We start from the raw sequence: 18,683 nt of genomic DNA, 5'->3' as shown, positions 1-18,683 counted from the left end.
TGTGTGTATATGTGTGCATGCATGTGTGCGCGTACAAGTGTTGTGAGAGACCAAACCCACAGTTCTGTATGTGCTAAACAGCACTCTTTATTACTTAAATTTTTTTTTTATTTTTGTTTAATCATTTGAGAGCATCAGACAGAAAGAGGCAGATAGAGAGAGAGAATGGGTGCACCAGGTCCTCCAGCCACTGCAAAGGAACTCCACACACATACGGCCCCTTGTGCATCTGGCTAACGTGGGTCCTGGGAAATCGAGCCTCGAACTGGGGTCCTTAGGCTTCACAGGCAAGCGCTTAACCACTAAGCCATCTCTCCAGCCCACTACTTTTTTATGTACGTGGTCTGTATGCATGTATGTGGGTACATGCGCATGGATGAGCATGGATGCAGAGGACCAGGGGACAACTTAGGGCGACAGTCTCAGGATTTCCCCAGCGCACTCCAGACCCTCCTGTCTCAGCCTCCTCACCACTGGGATTACAACATGCACCACCACATCCCACAACCCCATTTTCACATGGTTACTACGGATTCAACTCAAGTCCCCCTGACGTGCAAGGTGTGGTGGTTTGAGTGTGAATGTATGTCCCCATAGCCTCAGGGGTTTTGATTAAAGTTAGACTTCCTACTTCAGTCCCCAGCAGCCCTCTGGAGGAGGTGTCACTGGGGCAGACCCCTGGGGTCCGGCCCTGAGGTGTATGGTCAGAGCCAGTGGAGTTCCGCTGCTGCTGTTTGCTGGCTGTTGCTGGCGGCTCTCTGGAAGTGAGCCAGCGTCTTCCCCTGGACTCTGTAAGCCTGGCGTAACCCTTCCCTCCCATACGCTGCTTCTGGTCGGGGTTGGTCCCAGAAATTGAAAGCAACTGCAACACAAGGCAAGCAGTTTACCACAGAGCCATCTCCCCAGACCCTTCTGTTATTTTTGTTTTTCAAGGTAGAGTCTCACTCTAGCTCAGGTGACCTGAAATTCACTCTGTAGTCTCAGGGTGGCCTCGAACTCACAGCGATCCTCCTACCTATGCCTCCCGAGAGCTGGGATGAAAGGTGTCCACCACCACGCCTGGCTCCCTTTTGTTACTTTTTCAATTATTACTAATTCATTATCTTTGAATGTGTTTATGGTGTGTGTGTGGGTGTGTGTGTGTGTGTGTGTATGTCAGAAGACAAAGCTGAGGGTCCCTCCTCACTTTGCGCTTTGCTGAAGGCAGGGGTCACCACTTTGCAGGAAAGGCTACGTTGGTCAGCAAGCTTCCAGGACGCTCCTGCCTGCACTCCCATCTCGCCACAGAAGGGCTGGGCTCACAGACCTCCACTACTGCATCTGGCTTGATGTGGGTCCCAGAGATCTGAACTGTAGTCAGCAAGTTTGCAGAGCAGCATTTTACCCACTGGGACATCTCCTCAGCCTCCTCTATTATTTTTTTTTTAATTTTATTATTTATTTGAGAAAGAGAGATGTAAGGGGAATGGGCGCACCAGGGCCTCAGCCTATGCAAACTCACTCCAGATGCGTGCACCTCCTCTGCGCATGTGCAACATTCTGCACTTGAGTCACTGTGTGTCTGGCTACATGGGACCTGGGGATTCGAACATGAGTTCTTAGGCTTCGCAGACAAGCATCTTAACTGTTAAGCCATCTCTTCGGCCCTTATTTATTATTGTTAAAGGAGACTGTATTCAAGAATAAAGCAAATCATAGAGAGTTACTGATTACTGAGGTCAAAGTTTTGTCTAGAGTGTTAAAGTTTTAGAAATAGGCAGTGGGAAGGGCTGTGCATCACCATGTGTGTAATGCCATTAAACACATTTAGAGTTGTAAACTTTTATAGTGCGTAGACACATGAGCTATAGCAAACATGTCACAGTGCAAAACAACAGAAGTCCAAAAAGGAAAAAGTGAACATTTATTCACCCATTTTGCTCTCCACTTAAATTAGGGCATTTGTAGAAGACTAATCATGGCAAATCTGTTAGCCAAACATCAGAAAAAGAAGGGGGGAAAAAAAAAAGAAAAACAGAAGGAATGTTACAGCGGCTAGCAATGGCAGAATTAAAGCAGGCTGTGGCCCTCCAAAAGCCAGGGCTTCCTGTTCCGTGTTAGGGCTGCGCTTGGCCTCCCAATCAGAATGTAAAAATTCCTTCAATTTTGTTGAGCCTTACAGTAAGCCATTAAAAACATCTTATCTTTAAATCATAAACAGATGGATGATAAGCTAGAGCACAGAGCAATTACAGCCTGTTAGGCTGCAGCACTGAACTGTTCACAGTCAACTGGGTTGAACCTCTTTAAGTGGCAGTTTCACATGAAGTCAGAATCCACGGGTTAATTTCACTGGAAACAGCAAGTGCAATGAATGGGGTATCTGCGACTCCAGAGGCTGTGCTGGGCCAAAACGCTAAATAAATCATGGGCAGTTTTTTCGCTTTTTGAGAAAAAAAAAATATGGTCAAGTTATCCCCATTAAATGATAATGCTTTCCTTCTCATACAAACAAGCAAACGAGGCTGGAGAGATGACTTAGCGGTTAAGGCGCTTGCCTGCAAAGCCAAAGGATCCAGGTTCGATTCCCCAGGACCCATCTAAGCCACATGTGTAAGTTGGCATATGCACCTGGAGTTCATTTGCAGTGGCCCCATATTCATTCTCATTCTTTGTCCTTGTAAATAATTTTTAAAAAGAAAAGAAAAAAGAGCAAGGGAATTATGTGTAAGGTAGCTGGTAAGAACATTCCCCTGTGGCCTAGTGTTTGGTTCGGAGAGACGAGGCATCCTGTGATATACTAGTTATGACACTACTGTGGTCCCACAGATGTCCCCAAACCCTTTTCCTCCACGTTCACAAATCAGGCTGTTTTCTGGCTGGTCTCCCCTTCATCCCACAATTTACCACGAACACCTCTTCTGGGGGCTAAGGCTGCCTCAGGGAGCCTGGGTGGGGCTGAGCCTCCCAGCAGCTGCACAAGCCGACAGGTTTAGCTGTCCCCCCGTGCGCCCCTTCTCTTCACTCTCTCAGCTGGCTTAGCCTGGGGAGCCTTCCTGGCTGTCAAAAGCACAGGCATTCTTGAGCTTGGGGTGACCCTAACTCGGTGGGCGTATCCAGGCCTCCAGTCAGTTCTGACTTCTGCCCACCTAGAGTTGAAGTCTCCAGGTTCTACTTCTCCAGTTCCTGGTGACTTCTAGGATGGGCTCTGGGCCATCTCAACACCCCGCCTGCCCACGTGCAGCATTCGGGAGGAATGGAGGAGCCTTCGCCTCCCCCGGTGAGGAAGAGAAGGTGCAGAGGTGGAAAGCTGCCCCGGGCAGAAGGTGTTTGTTCAAAGGACACAAAGGCCATCGGGGGGCTGTAATGGCATGACAAGTTACAGTGGGCTCGTGTCCCGTGCTCTTACAGCTGGTTGAGAGCTGGCTGTGGACAGTCCCCCCCCACACCATCTCAGACCCAGGCATGTCCTTGGGAACTGCTGAAAGGCAAACTGCTTCTCAGAGTTTCTGCTCGCTCGTCCTCCCCTCCTGCCCCTGCCCCTACCAAGTCCCCAAGTCGTAAGACTTAACAGAGCTCATCACTGTTTACCCCAAAGTAGAAAAGTGTTTGTGGTGGGAAGGGCTGACTGGAAGTTTCTCTACAGGGGAGGAAGGTCTGCCCAGGACCCTTGAGTGATCAAGAACTCCCAGTGACTGTCCAGAGGGATGGCTCAGATCAGGTCTGCTGCGCCCCGTGACCAGAAATCTGACACCTGTTCCTTTTCCTTTGGCAGCTACACCAGTCATTTCTGCTGCAAGGTGTCTCCTGTTTCTTTTTTTAAATCTGCTACTTGCTGTTTCTGCTTTTATTTTTGCTTGCTGTGTCTTTGACAAAACCCAAAATACAGCAACCATAGGTTGATTCAGGTGTCCCCCGTAAACTCAGGTGTTCTGAATACTAGGCTCCCAGCTGATGGAGATTTGGGAATTAACACCTCCTGGAGGCAGTGTATTGTTGGGGGCAGGCTTGGGGGGGGGTTATCGCCAGTTTCCCCTTGCCGGTGTATGGCACACTCTCCTGTTGCTATTGCCCACCTGATGTTAGCCAGGGGGTGATGTCCACCCTTGGATCATGCCATCATTTTCCCTGCCATCATGGAGCTTCCCCTCGAGCCTACAAGCCAAAATAAACCTCTTCTTCGCACAAACTGCTCTTGGTTGATTTCTACCAGCAGAGTGAACCTGACTGCAACAGTTGCCTTGTTAAAACACAGAGGCGGCTGACTCTCAACCAAAATGTAACTAGAGGAACCAAATTGTGGTCTCCGTGCTTTCCGTGACGGGCTTGTGTGCGACACTGCGGGGTGGAGACCCTCGAGGCAGGGTCCCCGCTGCGGAGGCCTTCCGTTCTCACAGGGCGGGTGAGTATGCTCGGGCCCAGAGGTTCTGGGGGCTGGGGAGGTCAAGGTCAAGGTCTAGGTGCCAGCTGACTGTGAGTCCTGGTTCAGGCATGGCTGTGATCACAGGTAGAAGTGGCGAGGCAGCTCTCCAAGGTCTCTTTGAAAGAGGCCATACTCTCGTTTCTAAGAGCCCCACCCCCTTACCCCACCCAGGGCCCACCCTTGCCTTAGAATGAAGATCCCAGCGTGGACTGCTGAGACCTGAAGGTGCGAATCTGCCGTAATGTACCCAGAACGGAGGTACTGGCGTGGCAGGGAGAACCCAGGCAGTGGTGTCCTGATGCCCCGCACAGCACCTAGAAATGTATTTCTAGTTAGAAATATATTTCTGTTACTCACTGGCAACTGTGTCTTGGCAGCCTGAACAGAGAGAGGACACTATGAAAGCTTAAGAATTTCAAGAGACATTGGTAAGGGAAGTGACCAGCAGTATCAATCCCTTGAGCTTTCTCCCATGGAGCCTACCACACTTCCGATTCTCAGAAGAGGTGACAGAAAGTGGGAAAAGCCCGCGGGAAGGAAACGCTGTCCCGCAGCGCCGGGAACACCTGTGGCTCCCCCCACGCGTGCGCGGTGCACATTCTGCGCCGTCTCTGGGACTCTGAACCGTCACTTAGAGAAATGATCACGTGTGTGTGTGTGCATGCGCGTGTGCACGTGCACGTGTGGGGATCACATGTGCCCATACACAAAACAAAGTAGAACAAAGCTTTCAGGAAGCAACACCTTCTTACCTGACCATAGTCTGTCTGGAAGACAACAACACCTTCTGCACAGGAATTTACAGTACTTGGAAAATGCTGGCCATTTTCTCTCAGCCAGACTCGTGTTCCCTGTAAACAAAACAAACAGAATTTACCATAAGTTTGAGTTGTATTATGTCAAAAAATAACACACGCTCTCAAAATGACCATGACTCCTACAGGGCTTAAAAGATACACAATCTATTTGAAAAGCAATGTCTTTTTCAAGCAAGGAAAGAAGGGATCTTCAGAAAGCATCATTCGCAGCCTTTTCCATTTGCAAGTGTGAACCACAGAATCCCAGCAGAGAGAGAGAGAGAGAGCAGACCCCAGTCCCCACGTCCCACTGTGCAACCCTCAGAGGCGTCAGTGGGGCAGGTTTTCACTCCCACTTTGCAGATGGAGAAACTGAGGCTTACAGGGAAACTAACTTGCCCAACGCACAAAGCCGGAAGGTAAACTTGAACCAGGCAGGTGGGGACCACAAGCCTCCAATGTAAGTGACTTGCTACGCCGCCAACCCATGAGGACCCTCTGGGACCTCATGCCCCCCATCTTGCTAGGTCAGTCTGTACACGTGTCCACTCGGTGGACATTAGCCTACCCACTGGCATCCTATGTGAACTAACGTTCACTCGCCAGCAGTAATCTTCACAAGGGGGACATGTTTTCTGACGAATGTGAGAACTCAGTCTGTCGGTGAGCGAGTCGGAGACGCGGAGGGACTGCGAAGTTGGGTCTGTAAGCCCAAACACTGTACCTTCCAGAGCGCATGGTTTAAGCCCTGGGCATACTTTTCTGAGCTTGGTGCCATTCCCATCTTTTATTATGCCACTGGACAAGTGACCGGCAGCTTAGGCAGTGCTTCAGGGAGGTCTTGAGGCAAGCCTCCCCAGTTTCTAAGCCCACTCTCTTTCCAAACATCACGCTGACACCATTAGTCTCCTTAAAGTAGTTCACAGGCAGCAGGAGGACTATGTGGGGGAGGAGTGATGGGAGCAGGAGTGGGGGAAAGTGGGTGCGGAGGGTACTGGGGGCAAATCCAAACAAAGTATGCATGAAAGTATCATTATGAAGCTAACTAAAGGGGTCCAATTCAAAAGAAAACTACAAATACAAGAAGTAAATTCATTACTCTGGTCAAGAAAAAAGTTCAGTATATCCATGCAGATATCCACTGGCATTTCAAATATAACAGAGGCTCCGTTAACTAGACAGCCATACATGTAACTGACAGATTTCTCTCGTGCTCCTAAAAAGGGAAACTTCCGAAGTCTGACTAAACAGTTCGTCCCTCAGTATAAATAATGACCTTGCTTAAAGTCTACCAGCCAGGGTTGGAGAGATGGCTTAGCGGTTAAGGTGCTTGTCTACAATGCCAAAGGACCCAGGTTTGATTCCCCAGGACCCCATAAGCCAAATGCACAAGATGGCGCATGCATCTGGAGGTTGTCTGCAGTGGCTGGAGATCCTGGCGTGTCCTCTTTATTTTTCTCCCCCCCCCCCTTTTATTCATAGATAGATAAATAGATACAGACAGACAGACAGACAGACAGATCCATCCACCAGCCAGAACTTAGATCATGTGCTATCACTACTGCTGCTCAGGGTCCTTACCAAGTCAACCTTCACATCAATGAAAGCATTTGGGAATGGTAAGCCACAGCCCAGACCTGGCAGGAAGGGACAGGATTCTCAGAAGTCTCCCTAGCATTAAGAAGATCAAGGTGGCAGGGAAGCCCCAAGATTGAAAGAAATGTCTCCTTTCCCACTGCCTCACACAATCCTAATTGCCAGTGTACAGATGGCAAGCTGTGTGAGCTCTGCCCCCTTGTGCATCCACCTCCCCGGGTGATGGTAAGTCTGAGTCACCTTAGCCACCCTCCACAGCAGAACTGGGCTCCTCCATGAGAATGGTGGAAAGTGCACCCAACATGACTACGAAGTGTCCCCACTGAAACCCTGAAGTCGATTTAAAGAGTGCGCACTAACACCAACAGGGCCAAGTTCTGTTTTCCCCTCAGGCCTGTCCGTCCCTCTGACTGTGGGCTTCTGGCTGGCCCCGGCAGCCCGTGGGAACAATGACACGAGTGCTGTCAGTCCCGATCTGTTTCTTAGCTGCTTCCAAAGAGAACGCGAATTCAGGCATCGGCTGCGACTGGCCTCTCAAGTGCCATCCTGTCCATCCGTCCCCTACCTGCAGGATTCCCCACATTCACGCATTAGAGAAAACACCTCCAGACACACCCATCCAACTGGGCATCTTCAAAGCCATGCAGGATGATTTTTTTTTTAATTAGGTTAAGATCATGAAATAATAATGAATGCTTTTAGTCAACAATGTTTTCGAAAAAAAGGGATTCATATATTCATAGCACAGTTGACTAAAATTGTCTATGGATGTGGTGGTGCCTGTCTTTAATCCCAGCACTGGGGAGGGAGAGGCAGGAGTATCGTGAGTTCAAAGCCACCCTGAATCTACATAGTGAATTCCAGGTCAGCCTGGGCTACAAAGAGAACGTATTTCAAAAAACAAAACAAAACAAAAAAAAAACACTAAAGTTGTCTATTTAGTAAAAATAAAACTAAAATTTTTATTATGAAATATTACCAAATTAATACAAGTTGAAACCAGTATTAAAATAAACCCTGATCTTCCAGAAGCCCCAAAGAGCACATGCCCACTCCATCACACAGTTTCTCCGCCTGACCGGGAGCCTGTCTGGGTGCCTTCCTGGAGATTACCAGAGGGCCCTTGTACATAGACACAGCCCGCAGGATCAAACACACAGCTCAAGGGTCCAACCCGCCAGCCCAGTCCGGAGGTCTTGGTCAACAGGTGTGAATAGCTGCTGATAAGCAACTCAGATGATCTTTCCAAGCTAGAGTCTACAGGCCAGTCCCCCCTCAATCCATAGTAAATCTGTCTTCCACAAGAAAGGAAATGTGTTCAAAAAACACTCTTTGTTCTTTAAAAAAAGGATAAACTTCCCACTTGCACATAATCAGCATGGCAAGGTAAAACTCCATAGTGGCTACGTGTCCGCAGACGGCTCCCGTGGTCTTCAGCGGGCCCCAAGCCCCCCACTGAGAACATGTCCCAAGCCCCCCACTCCCCTTGCGGTAGAACAGACCGCATAGGCGGGGTCTGGGAAAGGCCACCTACAAGAACTTGAAATACAGCTCACAGGCAGACGTCTACCAGAGCATCCAAGTCTGAGTGGAAAAACACTGCCTGCCATGTGCAAACCATTACATTCTGTCATTGTTAAATAAGGCTGATAATTTAATACATAATACAGGCACCCTAACATATGGAGAAAGCTCACAATTTAAGTAAAAATCGCCTTTATAAGCAAGTGGAACACACTGGATCCTAACAGACACATTTTATTAAACTTGGCCATGTTTTCATCTTAATCTCTGAAATGGATATTTGAATGTTAACTTTAACAACTCGAAACTTTGGGGATCATAATCGCCAGTAACATTTCTGCAATACAAAAACATTTGCATATAAACTTCCGTCTCCTTTGATCTTTAGAGCACTTCTGTAAGAAAGGCAAGTCATGCCATCCGGGACTTCAAAAGCAAGGTTCAGAGAAGTTCCACTTTCTACTGTCAACAAATGACTCCCAAATGTTGCCAAAGACACGCAGAAACTGGTGAAGTGGGAACGGTGCATCGACTTTGGAAGATACTTCGGCAATTTCTTGAAAAGCTAAACATAATTGTGATGGTCAATCTCTGGTTATCAACTGCACAGGATTTAGAATCTGTGGTCATGTTTATAAGGGTTTTGTAGATGAGATTAGATTAGTTGAGGCTGGGGAACCACCTTAAGTGTAGACTAGACAGCACTACCCCCCCCCCATGAGCTGGGTTCCTGAGCTGTACAAAAAAGAGAAAGATAGCTAAACATTTGGTCTATCTCAATCTCTCAATCCTCCCCTCTATCTATCTCTCTGTACTTCCTCCCTGCTGATGTGAAAGTATGACGTCACCTTCCTGCTCCTCCCACCATGATGAAACCCCCCTCACAAGTGTGAGCTGAAATAAACCCATAAGCGGATTCTGGTCAGACGGTTTGTTCCAGCACGGGGAAAGTAACTGACACAATAATCTTATGGTGGAAACAACACGTCAACTCCTAGACATTCACAGAGGGAAGAAAAGAGATGACCCAGTTGGTAAAGTGTTTGCCCGGTTAGTGTGAGGACCCCACACCCAGCACCCAGGAAGCAGAGACCTCAGCCTCCACATGCACCCAGGATGATACACACATCTGGAGTTCACTGCAATGACTGAGGCCTCGTGCGCCAGTATTCTCTCTCTGCTATTAAGAAAAAAAAAAAAAAAAAACTACAAAAAAAGAAAAAAGAAAAAGAGGGTGGTGGTGGTGGCGGCGGCGGCACGATCCAGCCAGGCTGTAACCGTCGTCCGTCCGCGAGCGGCTGGAGCGGCAGCGGTATCCGGGTCCGGCGCGAGACGACGCCAGCAGGCAGCGGCGGCAGGAGGAAAATACACAGCAGCGCCGGCCTCAGCAGGAGCAGCAAGACGGACTCGTGGACACGCGCCGTCGCCGCCGGGCCGGGCATCGTTCACCAAAGGCTGGGGGGGAGTTGTCGTCGCTGCCGCCGCCGCCACCACTGCCACCACCGCCGCCGAGGTGACTGAGAAGAGAGGCGCCTTCCCTCGCTCCCGCCTCCGCCGGACGTCAATGCCCAGTTCGCAGCTCACCGGCGTTTTTCGTTGGATACGTTGTACATTTATGACGATTCTGAGCGAGAGGGCAGACTTCTGCCAGGCTCAGCACAGTGTTTTTGCTGACAAGTGAGCTTGGAGGTTCTATGTGCCACATTATAATTAACATTGCCTTGAAGACTCTGGACACCAAGACTGGCCTCAGAAATAATTGGCTTTTTTTTTTTTTTGCAAGCATATTTCTTTTAATAACTCCAGTAAAATTAAGCATCAAGTAAAGAAAAGTGGAAAGCAATCTACACATTTAACTTGTCTCACTATTGCCTAAATGTAGTAAAGGCTGCTTAAGTCTTGTATGTAGTTGGATGTTTTTTGCAGTCTGAAGGTATCCATCTGCAGACATTGAGGCCCAAGTGGATTCTAAATACTTCTGCCTATCTTGAAGAGTGAAGCTTCCTAGGAATAAACAAGTTGAATACAGAAAATAGTGATCGATAATAGGCATTTTAGTGGTCTTTTTAATGTTTTCTGCTGTGAAACCTTTGAAGATTGATTTTTAAAAAAAAATTTTATTTTCCCCACTACACACACATGCACGCTCACACTTTTTATTTGCCATAATGAACCGTCCAGCCCCTGTGGAGATCTCTTATGAGAACATGCGTTTTCTGATAACTCACAACCTTACCAATGCTACTCTCAACAAGTTTACAGAGGAACTTAAGAAGTATGGAGTGACAACTGTAGTTCGAGTTTGTGATGCTACTTATGATAAAGCTCCAGTTGAAAAGGAAGGAATCCACGTTCTAGATTGGCCATTTGATGATGGAGCTCCACCCCCTAACCAGATTGTAGATGATTGGCTGAACCTGTTAAAATCCAAATTTCGTGGGCTGGAGAGATGGCTTAGCGGTTAAGCGCTTGCCTGTGAAGCCTAAGGACCCCGGTTCGAGGCTCGGTTCCCCAGGTCCCACGTCAGCCAGATGCACAAGGGGGCGCACGCGGCTGGAGTTCGTTTGCAGAGGCTGGAAGCCCTGGCGCGCCCATTCTCTCTTTCCCTCTATCTGTCTTTCTCTCTATGTCTGTCGCTCTCAAATAAATAAATAAAAATTAAAAAAATAAAATCCAAATTTCGTCAAGAGCCAGGTTGCTGTGTTGCAGTGCATGGTGTTGCTGGCTGGGGAAGGCTCCCGTGCTGGTTGTGCTTGCTTTGATTGAATGCGGAATGAAGTATGAAGATGCAGTTCAGTTTACAAGACGAAAAAGAAAGGGAGCATTCAATTCCAAACAGCTGCTTTACTTGGAGAAATACTGACCTAAGACGCGATTACGCTTCAGAGATACCAATGGGCATTGCTGTGTTCAGTAGAACTATAAAGGAAGGCTTACTTGATTGTGGCATTTAGAGGGAACTCTTGGTACCTGGAAATGTGAATCTGAAATCTTACCTGTGTCATCAAAGTAGTGATGGATTCAGTACTCCTCAACTCCTAATGATTGGGGAAAAGCTAATGATAAATCCCTCAAAACATGAATAAAATCTTTAAGAAAAGGAAAAAAAAAAAAAGAAAAAGAGAAAGATCTCAGGGACTGGAAAGATGGCTCAATGGATCAAATACCCACTGTGGTACCAGAGTACCCAAATTCTCGCCCCAGGCCACATGCAAAAAACACCAGAAGGCACAGCAGGCTTTTGTAATCCCAAAGAAGAGCAGAGTCAGAGGCAGGAGAAACCAAGCCCCAAAGAAGAAGTAAAGGTGAGGGCTGACCTGAAAGGCCCTTTGACCTCCACATGGGAGCCATGGGATGCATGCCACACACACACACACACACACACACACACACACACACACACACGCTGCATATACCTCACACTCTCTGCTCTCCATGACCACAAGCTGAGGGAGGGCGAAGAGAGGGCCTGAAGTTAGTGTCCTAACCTAACGAGGTCTCTATCATTGCATGCAATCATGACCTTACCCTCCCCCAGCAAAACACACACACACACACACACACACACACACAGAGAGAGAGAGAGAGAGAGAGAGAAATACCCAGGCCACATGGGAATTGAAGGACAGGCTTCTTCCTTCTTTATCACCTATTGCTCTTCCCAGTCCAGGGCAAGGTGAAGTCTGAACTGCTGAACTTCAAGTCCTTTCCACCACACAGCCTTTAACCACGCGGCGGTCTTCCCAGCCCCTCCCCGCCTACTTTCAGAGCCCCGCTAAAGTAAACACAACAGCGCCACCATCACAATGGCAGGGCTGCCCTTTAAGACGAGATTGGGCACATTCAGGGTGGTAAAGGCCAGTCTCTCACCCTTTTAGAAATGAACTTATTTCTTTGGACTTTAAAACTTGATTTTTCGTTGGGCAAGGGAGACGGCTCAGTGAGTAAAGTGCTTGCTGCCCGAGGAGGGCCTGAGTTCAGATCCCCAGTGCCCACGTTAAATGTCCAGTGCAGTCGTGCACACCTGAATCCCAGCATTGAGGAGGAAGAGACAGGGAATCCATGGCTAGGAAGTGGATCTAACCTGGTAAGCGGTCGGTTCGGTCAGAGAGCCTGCCTGGAAGGAGTGTGACTGAGGCCTGCAACCCACCTAACCTAATTCAGCACCCGAAGTTTTCTTCTTTGTCTGCTCAGAGGCCCCGCTGTGGAAGCCTGGGGTCCGGGCTCGATCGCTGATGGATTCCAGAACGGGATGTGGCTAACTCTAATACTACGGATTTGAATAGCACTCTTCACCCCATTCTCCAGTCATCCACCCCCCCCACCCCCGCCCGGCAGTACGGGAAGATTCTTTCCCAAGGTGGCAGGTGCTGGTTTTCAATCTTTGACTACTCAAACCCACATGAAGATACACATGGCTTTTATAACACAAGTTTCTACCGCAGAGTCCTGAACTGTGGCACTATTTACATTCTCAACTAGATAATTCACTGTTGGGGACGGGGGAGTTGTCCTGGCTGTCCCAAGGCCATGGTCAAACTGCCAGAGTTTTAAAACCACTCACTGTCCGTGACCTAATTTTTAACAGAAAGCAGACTCTGCCCTCTAAAGTCTGTGAATCTCAACAACCGCAGGAAGGTGGGTTCATTGAAAGCACCTTCAGCAGATCTGGGAGCTTGAAGGCAATGTGAATACGCACACATACACGCACATGCACACACACACATGCACATGAGTCATCGTTGAAACAAAATCCAAAGCATCTGAGAAACAGGAGGAAGCCAGACACGGGGACAACGGCTTGACAGACTGTCATGGCCGGTCCCCTTTCCTCTGTCTACCGGACGTTCGCTGCTGCTGCTGTTTTGGTTTTCAGTGCAGCGCTGAGTGATGCTCGGATGTGGGCGTGTGTGTGTGTGTGTGTGTGCATGCTCGTAAGCGTGTAGGTGTGTGTCCAGAGGCCAGAGGTCACTGGCAGGGGCCTAGTCACAGTCTACCTTGCATCTCCATCTTCAGAGGCGTGCCCTGCTTTCTGTGTCTTACATATGTAGGGGGCTTAGGAATTGAAGCTGGACCAGCAGGCTTTGCAAGCAAGCGCCTTTAACACCCCTCTGAGCCATCTTCCCGGCATCTCAACCTCACATTTTAAAGAGACGGATTCCTCATCCAACCTACAGCTAACTGACTCACCCAGGCTGGCTAATCTACGAGCCTCAGGAGTCCCTGTCTCCACAGCCTTAGCTCTGAGGTTAGAGGCATGCAGCACCTTGCCCAACATTTTATGGGGGTTCTGGGGACCTGAGTTCAGGGCCTCATGCTTACGTGAGAAGCACTTATCCACTGAGCCATCTCCCTAGCCTGAGAGCTAACCTTTAAGCTTTGTGTAAGGTGACCACAATGGACACAGCAGGTCCGCTGCAGTCTTTAGCCTCGGGTGCTGGGTCAATCTCACGCGCTTACAAGCCTCAGTGCAAAACTCAGAAGGCTTGGGCTTGGGCCTGCCTCAGGCAAGAACGAATGCAGAGGGGCCAAGAGCAGGGTGAACGTGTACAAACCGCAGGCCAGGGCCAGAGGAGTGCAGCTGGCCGAGCGCGGTGCTGGATGCTGGGAAGGGAAGGGGGAAGGGAAGGGAAGGGAAGCCTGTACACTTGCTCTTTTTTTTTTAAATATTCTATTAATTTGAGATAAAGAAGCGGGGTGGGGGGGAGAATGTGCACTCCTGGGCCTCCAGCCACTGCAAACAAACTCCAGATGCATGAGCCCCCTTGTGCATCTGGCTTACGCAGATCCTGGGGAATCGAACCTGGGTCCTTAGGCCTTGCAGGCAAGTGCCTTAACTGCTAAGCCATCTCTCTAGCCCCCAGTTGCTCTTTTAAACCACAGCAACAAGAAATAACCCCAGAGATGATTTAACAAGGAACGGAATCAGACATCTCCATGTGGCTGAGAATACCTCAAATCTGCAGAAAGATGCCTGTGCAAGGAGCAAAGACCTGTCACCCCATTCACTAGGCCATCAACGGACACACCTACAACTCACTCATCCATCGGGAGCCTGCCCCACCTGGTAGAGGCCTGTGACCCTTCCCCTACTGTGGGTCACGCTCTAGGGGAGACTTAACAGCACATAAGAGCCTTCAGAAAAAGAGCCCAAGGGCACACTCTCCTTGTCCTGACACCTTCCCTCTTCAGCCTCCTGCTTCCCAAGAGAATAATTATGTAAGGCGAGAAGCAAGAGATCAAGGCAGAAAAGAAAAGTAGATAAATGGGGTAAGGACAGGCAGATTTTATAAACTGCATAAGGCTGTTCCGTTTCTAGCAACTCTAAGCAGCGGGGGGGCGGGGGAAGTCCCTTTTACGGGACACAAGACAAAACAGCTGGCTTTACAAATATGCTCCACGCTTAATGAAAGTCGGAGGAGGCCCAGAACAGACAGGGCCTGGGACACTCAGACTCCAAGAAAGCAACAGCACATGGCCTTGACCGCTCATTTCCTAATTTCTAGGTCTTTCCCATTCTTGACCAGAACTTTTTTTTTTCCCAGAAAAGAACTACAAATAAACAAAACTGGTAAGATTATATTCATGAATCCTGGTTGTGTTCTATCACCTGTCTTTAGAGAAAAGACAGACTTACTGAGAAGAAGTTTGCTGTCTCTTCGTGACCACGGACACTGTGAGCAAAGCCAGTCTCATTCCCACCTCGCACATGTTAGTTACCTGTGCGGAATTCTTTTAAATTTCAAAGTCAGTGTTTTTCATAAAATCGTGCTTCCAGTATCGAAAATTGCATAAAAATAATCTAATTCAATTTTTAAAAGACAGTGGCCAGGATGCAGAGAAACTAGACCCCAGGAGGCTGCTCGGGAAAAGAACGAGACCTGGCGCTGTCACTGTGGAAAGCTCTGCACGCCTCACCGCGGTACGTGCGCGTTCCGGGCAGAGGAGATGGCTGGCAGCAGAGTTCTTGCCTTGCCAGTGCGGGCACCTTGGTTTCATGCCCAGAACCTGCTCAAACAAGCCAGGGGCGGTGGCATGTGCTAATCCCAGAGCTGGGCTGGGGAGAGAGAGACAGGCCAATCCCCGGGCCTCACGACTCAGCCACTGTGGTCTACAGGGGAGTTCCAGGCCAGTGAGAAACCCTGATTCAAATGGAGCTGTATGACAACCAAGGAACAACACCCGAGGTTGTCCTCTGGCCTGGACACGCCCGTGTGCACATATATCCATGTACACATGAAGACAGGCACACACGCACATGTGGAAATGTGGGGGAAAGGTTTCTGTAAGAGCCTCCAAGTCCACAGGGAATGAAAACATAAAAGTATATTCATAAAATGAACTCAGAAAAAAAAAAGTTAAGAATGACTCAGAAGTGACCACATGGAGGAGGATGGTCTCTGAAAGCGCTACGCTAAGGGGACAAAGGCAGTCACAACGGCCCAGGGAGCGTGAGAGTCCACTAACCTGCAGACCAGGAGGACCAGCCGCACGCCACACAAACAGAAAGCAAACTGGTGCTGTGGGGTGGGGACCAAGTGACTGCTAGCAGACGTGAAGTGAACAAAATGCTCTGGGATGGACGTGGTGATGGTGGCACGAACACGCGAAAACACCCCACGCCCACCGCTGCATCTGGGTCGGGCAGCTGGCACGTCTCTCAGTCACAGCCATGTGGCTTCCGGCTGCCACACTGCTCTTTCTTCTGAGAGCTCGGCCAGAGACTGAACTAGCCACATATGCCACCTTCCCTCTAAACCACCAAAATCACGTCGGCAGCCTCCAGTATGAAGTATTTAAAAACTGGGCATTTAAGAGTAATACATCAGGAAGGTGATGGGGTGTGGGAAGTAAAACTACCTAGAAAACTCAAGTGCTCACTTAGGTTAACTTGTTCTTCTTGATGCCTACTAAGATCTTAGTTAATAAGTTTGCTTCTCTCCTTGCACTGAAATCACCATTTCTTTTCATAGTCCATTTCCTCTTGGGTGCTGAGGTACAGTGTATGTCAAGCCCTGGTGTTCATCTCCAGCACCAAAAGACTTTTTTAAAAAACTTTTAAGGTAGTTCAATGACAACCTAATTAGCTCCTCACCACTCATGCATTACAATGAGAGTGTATTCTCCAAGGACATGGGTCTCTCCAGCAGCTGGTGGGACCAGAAGCAGGGCCTGGGGATTCACACAGACACCCCCAGCATGTATGTGTGATGGAATGCTATCGCTTAAATAAATGATTTATTCTAGAAAGTTTTACGATGTCCTGAGAAGTTGCAAAGATAATACAAGCAGTTCCCATCCATCCCTCCCCCAGGTCCACTGTAACATCGGACACCACTTCAGGACATTTTGACCCACTACGAACCGGACAGTGCTGAACACTGGGAACTCCATGTCCCTTCGTGTCTAATGTCCCCTGGTACCCTTTTCCTAGCTCAGGACCTCCTCCTTCTTCTAGGACCTTGTATCTGGCCTGTCATAACCTCCCTAGTTCTTCTCTGATCTGTAACAGTTTCTTAGACTTTGTTTGATAGACTTGGCAGCTTTTCAGATCCCTGCTCAAGCATTTCGCAGAACGTCCCTAGGTTAGACAAAATTTGGAGAGGTCACAGTTGGACTGCTGTGATTTGAACTCTTTCCCCAAATTGTATCTGTCAGAAACTTGGTTGCACGTGGTCGGTAGGTCAGTGAGCTGTGGAAGTTACGAATGAGCTCTCCCTGGCATACCTGCTCCATCTCCCCGGTGTGGGGAGGGGGGGTGCCCTCGTCTGGTGAATTAAGGACCTTGGCCAGATACCAGCACCATGCTTTGAACCCTGCCTCCAGAGCCATGAGCTAACTGCACGTCTGTTCTCTGGCCTCAGGAACTGTGTGACACCAGGATAGCATTGGCTCCTAATGCTGACTGACTGCGGGGACTCACACTGCCTGCAGGCGCTTTGCCACGCGTGGACCATGGGGCTGGGCAAACCGGCCTCCAGGAGCCTCTTACCGTGCCAGAAGAAAGGCACCTAAAAGATGATCTCGTCCTACAGCAGTGGGGTGAGTGTGCAGGTGGGTGGCCATCAGGAGCTCCTCTGGGAGAGGAGAGGAGCCCGTGACTCCTCCATCACCCCACACTGTGCCTGAGATGCTGGACAAGGGCTAATAAAAGACATTCCGACGGTCAGGAGCGTGGGGCCTGAGGAGATGAATTTAACCTGATGTACCAGACTGTGTTTGGCGGTGGTGCAGAGATGGCTTGGGAGCAAGTGGTGGAGGGAGCAGAGGGCCAGGTCCCCACAGGGGGACCAAAGCCTCAAGCTGAAAGGGCCAATTTTCTGCAAGTTCGCCAAATGCCAGTGTGGGCTGAAACACCCTGTAAATTAGCTTAGGCGGCTCACCTTAATCACCACCCATAAGCTATTAACACGCACCTAAACAATGGAGGCATTCAGCCTCGGCTAGCCCATGAACAGTCTTCGATCAACAGCCAAGCCCAGAACTCACTCAACCAAGGCACCTCCTCATTACCGTAAGATGTAGACAAAATTACTTCGAGAAACAATACATGACGCTTTTTTTTTTAACTCCATTTTCCAAAACACAAACATACACATACACAGCAGCCAAGCTGTCTGGGAGGATCCATTTTTATTTCGTTCCCACTTCAGGAGATCCTTAGGCACTCAGCACAGGGAAATCCTCAAAATCTCTGTGAAATCAGTCCAGACTCGGCGGAGGGGCTGGGGAGGGGGCTCCCTCGGTAAAGAGCTGGCCACGCCGGCATTGGGACCTTAGTTCAAATCCCATCGCCACGCCCCCCACCCACCATGGAAGTCAGGCCCGCTCAAGACCGACGGCGTCTCCTCCACCATCCCAGGACCGGTGGGGAGAGGAACAATGGGCTCAGCCCAGCAAGGAGCTGCTGCCCTAGAGGGATCCTGGGCCACCCAGAAAACTCGCCAGGTTGACTCCAGCGACCCAGCCTTCCCTCCCATCCCTGCCAGCCTCGTGGCCCCGTGTCCGCAGTAACCTGAGCCCCGTCCCCAGCCGCTAAGTAGCCTAGTGCCTGCCTGGAAGAAAGAGCACATGTGCACCAACTGTGTAAGGCAAAGACCCCGTCAGGAGCCAGGATGATGTTCCTAAACTCACAGTGCCCATGCCAGCTCCTGGCCTCTCTGAGAAACAAAGTCCATCCTCCCTTCACAGGCTTGCTGAGAACAGTTAGGAAGGAAGGCTCTCTTGCTTCTCGTCACAGCAAAGCGAGGCCGTGCACGGTGACATGACGAGAACTGGGTCCTCAGTGCCCCTGGCACGACTGGGCGGGAAGTGGAGCTGAGCGGGTCTCCTACCCGGTGACCCGAGGGAACAAGGGCTCCTTT

The 18,683-nt window shown here is 49.5% G+C and overlaps 1 protein-coding gene and 1 pseudogene across 2 annotated transcripts in view; one reads left to right on the top strand and one right to left on the bottom strand.

Moving 5' to 3' along the window:
• The window catches only part of Myo10 (myosin X), a 230,524-nt gene that overhangs the window by 175,027 nt on the left and 36,814 nt on the right, over positions 1-18,683 (bottom strand). For both annotated transcript variants that reach the window (XM_045133108.1, XM_045133107.1), the window contains exon 2: positions 5,155-5,253. In XM_045133108.1, the coding sequence (XP_044989043.1) occupies positions 5,155-5,253 (99 nt within the window). The remainder of the gene's footprint in view (positions 1-5,154; positions 5,254-18,683) is intronic.
• On the top strand, positions 10,467-11,386 carry LOC123454248 (annotated as a pseudogene).

The sequence above is a fragment of the Jaculus jaculus genome, chromosome 13 (genome assembly GCF_020740685.1).
Source record: "Jaculus jaculus isolate mJacJac1 chromosome 13, mJacJac1.mat.Y.cur, whole genome shotgun sequence".
In the NCBI taxonomy this organism is placed as follows: Eukaryota; Metazoa; Chordata; class Mammalia; order Rodentia; family Dipodidae; genus Jaculus; species Jaculus jaculus.
This window is presented reverse-complemented; position numbering and strand designations above follow the sequence as displayed.